This window comes from Octopus bimaculoides, chromosome 10 (assembly GCF_001194135.2).
Source record: "Octopus bimaculoides isolate UCB-OBI-ISO-001 chromosome 10, ASM119413v2, whole genome shotgun sequence".
Classification (NCBI taxonomy): domain Eukaryota; kingdom Metazoa; phylum Mollusca; class Cephalopoda; order Octopoda; family Octopodidae; genus Octopus; species Octopus bimaculoides.
The window spans coordinates 46,431,810-46,441,020 of record NC_068990.1 but is presented as its reverse complement, the minus strand read 5'-3'; the positions used below and the strand labels follow the sequence as shown (position 1 = coordinate 46,441,020).

At 37.6% G+C, this 9,211-nt stretch overlaps 1 protein-coding gene across 1 annotated transcript in view; it reads right to left on the bottom strand.

Moving 5' to 3' along the window:
• LOC106874185 (uncharacterized) overlaps positions 1–9,211 on the bottom strand; it is a 42,361-nt gene that overhangs the window by 14,666 nt on the left and 18,484 nt on the right. Inside the window, exons 2-3 of the mRNA XM_052971166.1 lie at positions 2,842–3,005; positions 1,155–1,305 (exon numbers count right to left, since the gene is read on the bottom strand). Coding sequence (XP_052827126.1) covers positions 1,155–1,305; positions 2,842–3,005 — 315 coding nt within the window. The remainder of the gene's footprint in view (positions 1–1,154; positions 1,306–2,841; positions 3,006–9,211) is intronic.

The following is a 9,211-nucleotide window of genomic DNA, read 5'->3' as shown; positions in this document are numbered from 1 at the left end:
GCGGGTGGCACATAAAAGACACCATTTCGAGCGTGGCCGTTTTCGTGCGGGTGACACGTAAAAGCACCCACTACACACTCTGAGTGGTTGGCGTTAGGAAGGGCATCCAGCTGTAGAAACTCTGCCAAATTAGACTGGAGCCTGGTGTTGCCATCCGGTTTCACCAGTCCTCAGTCAAATCGTCCAACCCATGCTAGCATGGAAAGCGGACGTTAAACGATGATGATGATGATGATGATAAGTGAATGCATGTATGAAATTGTAAAAAAAGCAAAAATTTCACAAATGATTCATAATTTAATTCTACTCAACAGCTGTTTCAATGGTCAGGATACACCCATCATCATTCATACGATGCTCAAAACAATTGTTTTAACCAATTATATATACACAAATTTATTTCACTTAGTAGCCATAAAGCCTCAGGTTCAATTCCAGTGACCAATATCTTGGGTAACTCAGGTATGCTTGTGTATATTGAAGAGTAGCAAAATTAGTACAAGTAAAATTACCATAGTATTTGGTGCCATCTGGTTACAACCCTTTACATCCAAATCAACATTGACTTTTACCCTATGAGGTCAACAAATTAAAGAACTAGACAAAGTACAGAAGTCAATACAATCAATATTCTTGATGGCAGTGCTCTAATATGGATACAATCCAATGATAAAACAGTAGAAAGAATAACAACCAATGAAATAGCAGGAATTGTATACAATGCAGTAGCTTTGTTTTATGCCTTTAACACTTTCAAAATGGAAGCTACTGCTGCTACTAAAGAAGAAAGTAGACTTTTTACATGATACGTTGTAGGATAAGAATGATATTTAAAATTCTGTGAAACATTTGAGTCCCAATAAAAAAAATAAGGAAACTATCTTCAAATCATCATTATCATTATCATCATCTAGCATCTGCTTTCCATACTGGCATGGGTTAGAGAATTTGACTGGAACTGGTAAGCTGGAGAGCTGCACCAGGTTTCAAATCTGATTTGGCATGGTTTCTATGGTTGGATGCCCTTCTTAATGCCAACCACTCCAAGAGTGTAATGGGTGCTTTTTATGTGCTGCAAAGTATTTTGCCCAGCATGCTAATGATTCTGCCAGCTCACTACCCTAACAACAAAATAAATATTGAAGTGTAATTACTTAAGTTGTTGTAGAGTCTCTTCATGAGAGAGTATTTCATGGCATCATACTGTAAGTATACATCCATAGAGAGAGGTGTATCACAGTGATTGATCATGGTGCCAAAACATATGGTATCATTCTGTTTGGTAGTGATTTTAGTTGAGAATATCTGGAAAAGAAAAAATACAATTCAAACACAAAAATCATTAAGGCACAATTAATTAGATCTATCTAAAAGTTTTACTTTATTTTCACTGCTAAAGATCTGTGAGAGAGAGAGAGAGAGAGAGAGAACATGGACACATGCACTTGTGTCACTGCATTTATAAACCAATTAACTTCATTAGACAGGTTGCAAAGTTGGGTCATGACCATCTCATTTCTCTCAAATCTCATTCAATATCCATGCCTCACAAGCATGCTGTAGCAACACTTCTCACACATGTTTCATGTAGTCTGTTCTTCAGACTGCATGGTCAATCATTTATTTCTGGGGGTTTAAGAAGCACAATACTATTGAGCGGGGAGGTATGAAGTGATGAGGGGCAGGAGGGGGTATGAATTAATGGGATGGAGGTAAGAGTAAATCTGGGGCATCTGAGAAAGGAGTAGTAATTTTATTAAAGCAGACTATTTTGTCACAGATTTGTATATATGTCAACTTTTTCTGAGAGAGATGTCTTGTGCTATGGCTGAGATTATCCTCATTTATGTAGTGTTGAGCAATTGAAAGACATCTCCACTGTATGAGGGGGTGCTGAAAAGTTCCTGGTTTTAAGGATCTCACGAAAGGCCTGGAAGGAGGCCCAACCTTCTGAGTTTTTTACAGGGCTTACAAAAACTGAAGGACCACTGCAATAAATATGTGAATCTGAAATGGAAATATGTTGGATAAAATCATAATTAACTGATTCTCCTGTATTTTTTTCTTTTACCCAAAAGCCAGGAACTTTTTAGCACCCCTTTGTTGATAAAAAAATGCCAGTCTATCACAGGTTTTGCCCAAATGGGGTGAAGAGATTTGAACTCAGTACTGCTACCTAAACATGAGTGTGTTTGTGTGCACATAATGTTCACTGAGAATGTAAACAACACTGTTGTTTTCAAAGGAGGTGGAGGCTCAGATTACCTCCTGCAAAGGAGCAGAAATGACTTCAGTCATATACACATTTATATATCCATATGCATGCATGCACGCACGCACACACAATAAGGCAGCGAGCTGGCAGAAACGTTAGCACGCCGGGCGAAATGCTTAGCGGTATTTCGTCTGCCGCTACGTTCTGAGTTCAAATTCCGCCGAGGTCGACTTTGCCTTTCATCCTTTCGGGGTCGATTAAATAAGTACCAGTTACGCACTGGGGTCGATATAATCGACTTAATCCGTTTGTCTGTCATTGTTTGTCCCCTCTGTGTGTAGCCCCTTGTGGGTAGTAAAGAAATAACACACACAATAAGCTCCCACAAAGTTTCCATCAACCAATTTCACTCACAAGGAATTGATTGGTCTGAGGATATAGTAGAAGACACTTGTCCAAGGTACTGTTCAACAATACTGAACTTAAGACCAACACTGATGCAACACAAACTTCTTAATCACACAGCCATGCATGCAGTGTTTACTGTAAATTATTACTATTTATTCTCTTGTTGATTAGGAAGGATTACACTGGAAAAATAAAAAAAACGTAAACACTGAACCAACATTTTTCAGAAAGACTCCTTGACAATGTACAGCTGTACATATGTCGTTGACATCACAGCTAACTCTCAGCTTATCACTGACGCTGTTGCGTAGAACTTGACGGATACTGCAGTTATCAACATCTGCATTTCCATGGATGAACAAGGGCAGAAGTATGCAGGTAACTGAAAAATAGTCCAAAGGGTCATAAGAGAAGGTTATTAAATATTTCAGGTGGAAAAATAAGAGTACAAGTGACTTAAGACAGGCTTGTATCCAAAAGTAACTTATCAGTTAGAAAACAAAGCAACAAGATACAATTATGATATTGCAAAACAAAGTAGAAAAAGGAGAGACCCACACATGCATGTGTGTGAGAGAGAGAGAGAGAGAGAGAGGAAAGAGAGAGAGGAGTGAGAGAGAGAAAGCAATTATAAAACAAAATCCAACATCTGGTTTCAATTTCAAATGACACACTTCATTGATTTTTTTTTATTGTGTCCTTGAAAAAGATGTCAATATTGCATATGCTTTAAAGTTTAATTTGGTTCCAACTACTAAATTAAAGTCACAAATTAACATTGATCAACCACAAGTTACAGAAGACACTTACACCAACACACTGTACAGTGGGGAGTGAACTCAAATTTTTTATTGATACAGGTGTGGTTGCGTGGTAAGAACCTTGCTTCTCAATTACATGGCTCTGGGTTCAGTCCCATTGCATGGCACTTTGGGCAAGTATCTTCTACTAAAGCCTTGAACCAAACAAAGTCTTGTGAATGAATTTGGTAGATGGAAACTGAAAGAAGCCTGCCATATGTGTGTATGTGTGTGTTGTCCTCCACCATCACTTGACAAAACGGTGCTAGTGTGTTTATGTCCCCATAACTTAGCAGTTTGGCAAAAGAGACCAATAGAATAAGTACCAGGCTTCAAAAACTAAGTTGATACAGTCAACTAAAAATTCTTGAAAGGCAGCGCTCCAGCATGGCCTCAGTCTAATGTCTGAAACAAGTAAAAGATAAAAGATACAACAGAAAGGGTACATATGTAATCTGAGCTAACAATCCTTAGCTTCCAAATATATTCTCTCTTCCTTACTTGAAAAAGATAAGGGTTAGCAATAAAAAGGGTATCTGACAGTAAAATAATGCCACAATAACATGTCTAATCTATGTTAAACATAGAAGAAAAAAAATCATCAGTATAAAAATGAACAAGAACTCAATTATTTGATTTTCCAAAACTTGCAGTACTAGTACCTAAATTCTATGCAGAACTCCCAACAACCTAATTTTAATAAGACATTGAATGAAACAAAAACTGTTTTAGAGAGAATTTATTCATATACGAGGGGTGTCTGAAAAATTTTGAGCCTATCCTAGAATCAGGGCTGCTATATAGTTGAAACAATTTTTTCTGGTAAGTACAGTCTTTTCGGAGTATTCTTGCTCATTTTCATGATTCTGATATTTTAATTTTTTTTGTTGCAGATTTTTGAATAAACAAGCTTCGAATTTACAAGGAAAATGGAGAAAACTGAGTATTGTGCTGTCATAAAGTACCTTCATTTGAAAGGCATGACTCCATCAGAAATCCATGAAGATATGGTGAGAACCTTAACAGACAATGCTCCTTCATATGCAACAGTCAAACGCTGGGTAAATGAATTCAAGCGTGGCAGGGAGAGTGTGGAAGATGATCCAAGACCAGGGAGACCTCCAACTGCAACCACCAAGGACAACCTTGACCTTGCTCTTGGTATGCTAATGCAAGATTGCCGAATATCATGTTGTCAGATAGCTGAGAGACTGGGCATCTCAACTGAAAGAGCAGACAACATTGTGACAAAAGAACTTGGGTTCTCAAAGGTTTTCGCAAGGCGGGTCCCTCGCCTTTTGACTCCTGAATAGAAACGCACTAGGTGCACTTTGTCCATGAGCAATCTGGAACTGTTTGAAGCTGATGAAGAGAATTTTCTTGCTCGTTTCATTACTATGGACGAAAGTTGGGTCCATTACTACCAGCCTGAAACCAAAGAACAATCAAAGCAGTGGAAGCACACATCTTCTCCTACCCCAAAGAAGGCCAGGGTCATTTCGTCAGCTGGCAAGGTCATGGCATCCGTTTTTTGAGATTCCCAAGGTGTCTTGTTGATCGATTACCTTGAAAAGGGTCACACTGTGACAGGGCTGTATTATTCTCAGCTACTGAAACACCTTCGGGAAGCAATCAAAGAAAAAAGGCCAGGAATGCTCACCAGAGGAGTCCTTTTTCACCATTACAATGCTCCAGCCCACACCTCAGTGGTGCCATGGCAACAATTTGTGATTGTGGATACGAACTTGTTCCCCATACGCCTTATTCGCCAGACTTAGCCCCCTCTGACTTTCATCTATTTCCAAAAATGTAAAAAGCCCTGGCTGGTTGCCATTTTGCCAGTGACAAGGACGTCATAGACGCTGTAGGAAGTTTCTTGGAGTCCCAAACAAAAGAGTTCTTCTACGCTGGGATAATGGCGCTTCAGCACCGCTGGAGAAAGTGTTCAGCCATCAAGGGGGACTATGTTGAAAAATAAATCATCAGAAGTCGTGTACCATGTTTTGTTTTTTTGAGGCTCAAGACTTTTCAGACACCAGCAAATTATTTTGAAAATACCTAATGAAATTTGTTTTTCAAAAAATCCAATCAGACTTTTAGCAGGCATGGTTATATGGTTAAGAAGTTTGCAATGTAACCAAACAGTTTTGGGTTCAGTCCCATTACGTGACACCTTGGGCCAGTATCTTCCACTATATTCCCAGGCTGTATAAGTGAATTTGGTAGATTGAGATTATGTGGAAGCCTATCGTGTGTGTGTGCATGTGCACATGTATGTGAGAGTATGAAAAAGTGAACACAAAGACAATGATGATGATAACATAAACTATGTAGATTATTAGAGTAAAAGAGGTTTAATGGGTTCACAGGTAGGCCAACAAAATAGAAAAGCTTCTCATGCAGGAATAGCTTAACAGTAAGAGAACATTATCATCGTTTGACAGCCACTTTTCCATATGTGCATTGGGTCAGATGGAATTTGTTAAGGCAGGTTTTCTATGGCTGGAATTCCTTCTTGTTGCCAACTATCACCTGTTTCCCAACAAACGCACACACCTACATATGTACATGTATGACAGGCTTCTCTCCATTTTCCTATTCACAAGGTTTTGGTTGGCCTAGGGCTATAGAAGACATCTGTCCAATATTCCATGCAGTGGGACTGAACCCACATGGTTAGGAAACACACTTCTAAACCACACAGCAATGCCTGTGCCTTGAGTGGAATATATTAATTCAAATGCATAGAAAGCTCCATACTAATCAACAGTTTATAGTTTATCATGGTAACATAATTAGCAGTGGAGGTAGTTGCTCCAAAATATAGTATATTCTATTCTAAAGAACAATAGCATGTATGGTGGAAAGAATTTCGAGAACTATTACCTTCTCTCTAGATTGTAAGACATATTACATGGGAGTAAAATACTGGTATTGAATGCAGAGGATATGCAAAGGCTGAAGAGTAATGAGGGGTGCATGCAGTGCTGGATGTGTAAGTTGAGTGTACATGAATGACAGAACACAAATGAGTTGAGAGATAAACTAGATACAATAGGAATTAGATGTAGAATTTAAGATAGAAGACTGCCACTGGTATGGACATGTGAAGCAGATAGAGAATGATGGTTGGATTTTAGAAGTGCCAAACAAACTGAACTTGTGGAAGACAAAGACTAAGGAAGGGATGGGCAGAAATGGAGAAAGCTGATGCCAGGACACTGAACCTCATGAAACAATATTTAAAAAAATTAAAATAAAAAATTGTGCTGAACATATAGTTAATTTATGCAAGGGAAAAACTAGAAGAAAGCATAAAAACTATGAGAATTAATCTGAAATGCAAATGTATAAATTAAACAAAAAAAGTAAATAAATACATTCACAAAAATGGTCTAAAATATAACAATGCCTGCAAATTTCAATGAGTCATTCAGCTTGTTGTTATGACAGATACAGGACAGTTAATACTTACACTCACTCACACACACACACACTCTCTCTCTCTCTTTCTCATGCACACAGGCACACTGTATCTGAGTGGCCTTGAAAATCATACTACCACTCCTACCACTCAGATACAATTGCTGCTTATTTAAGCTTTAGTATATTAATAGCTTACACTGGCTGAATAGGTTTCTTACCCTCACCCTTACTAGCAATGACCAAACAAAAATAAAAAATAAATAAACAATAGAGCTTATTCAGAAACCAAAGCTTTAAACAAAGATGAAAGCTGGAGTGAAGACCAAGTATATAGTGCATGTGGTTAATTGGCAACAACAACAACAACAACAACAAAAATATGACTATCCTCCAAATATAAAGCTTTGGTTATTTATCTACCTATTTACTGTGTGTGGTTGCACACACACACACACACACACACACACACACACACACACACACACACACACACACACACATTAAAAGAAAACACAAAAGCCATGAGAAATTTCTGGCTGGTGCATTAAATTTATTTCTTTCTCTCTAAAGGCGGTGCTCCAGCATGGCCGCAGTCAAATGACTGAAACAAGTAAAAGAGTAAAAGAGTAAAAGAGTATTCCTCAAGAAGGTAATGTCAACATGGTGGTGGGTTAGCAACTCTATATGAACTATGTCGTCACTTAATTTCACATGGCCTTTGTGTGGTTTTTGTTAAAAATATCTTTATTCTCTTTACTGAGTGCTCTACTGCTTCACACACACACATCCATTTGAATGGCATATTATGAAAATTAGTAAACAAAAACTGTGCAGCAACTTGCCTCTGCGTGTGTGTGTGTGTGTGTGTGTGTGTGTGTGTATGTGTGCATGCATTCACCTTTAATGGTGAACTAAAAAGAACTATCTTGAATTTACTCACTAGGCTACATAGCTGAATACATATATAGACTTAACCATTTTATAAATGGAGATCAATAAAATGATTACCCAATCAGGTTGATTGGGGTCAATGTAATTAGAACTCCTGAAAGTGGTGTTCCATCAAAGCTACAGTCTGAGGAAGAAACAAGTACAAGAAAAAATGTACAACAAAGTGTTAGTTTCTTTATGTTCTGCATAACTTAGCAGTTCAACAAAAGAGACAAATAGAATAAGTAACCAGACTTGAAAATAAGTACTGGGATTGATTTGTTTGACTAAATCTCCCAAGGTAGTGCTCCAGCACGGCCACAGTCCAATGACTGACTGACTGACTGAAATAAGTAAATGATAAAAGACAATGTAATCTATTCCTAAGTTAAAGCTTCTGTATTTTTCTTTTCCTTTTTCCTTCTATGCATTTGTTGCTACCTCACTATTCCAAAATATCTGAAAGCTGGTTCACAAAACCTTACATTAGTAGGTCAAAAAGATGCTCCTTCTGTCTAGTCAAGGAGTACATTTCTATGCACAAGCTAATGAGAATTTTTCCACTTAGTTACTCGCACTACTAAAAATAGCATCTTAAATAAATAAAGAAGGGACATATTTTCATGCAACTAACTGCCTGATTTGCTCAACACAAATCATATCAAAATACTGTCATAATACAAATCAAAATACTGTCAAGAGAACTACAGACTGAATATCACTGCTGGTAAATTAACCTTAGTAATAAAAACCTAATTATATTAACAATATCGTTAAGTCTTGTGTTTGCTTGAACCCAAGTCACAAAGAATTTCAGCATCATAGTTGTGTGCAACGGTAAGGAAATTCAAAATAGCAGAGTAAGTGAGTGGGAAAGTTTAAGCATATACCCCCCACCTACCCGAAAATTTCTGGACAGATGGCAAGAAAATGTCCTACTGGATGAGTTAGTTGCCTGTCACATTTAACAATTTCAATTGATTCGGTACCTAAATCCAACGCATGGATGTGACTATATACATACATTATATATATATATATATATATATAAAATTATAAAATCTGGTAATTAGTCATGAGGCCAGCGCATCTAAAGAATCAAAGAGATTCAGAAATATTATCTGCAATCTCAGGGGATTATGGTACATTTTAAAAAATAACGTCGACCACTAACGTGGACAGTTAATGCGCTAGAAATAGATCACATCTTGTGTCTATTAAGACCGAACCATATGCACGCACACCCATGGCGGTGGGCAACTCTGTATACGATTCTGATGATTGCGGTACATTACAAATCAGGCTGATGAGGAATAGACAAATGGTAAGAATTTGTTAAATCCGAAACTAGTTCCTGTTTAATAATGATTTTTTAGGTGATTTTAAATGTCTTGCCCGCTCACGTTTTTGGTATGCTGCTATATTTCATGTT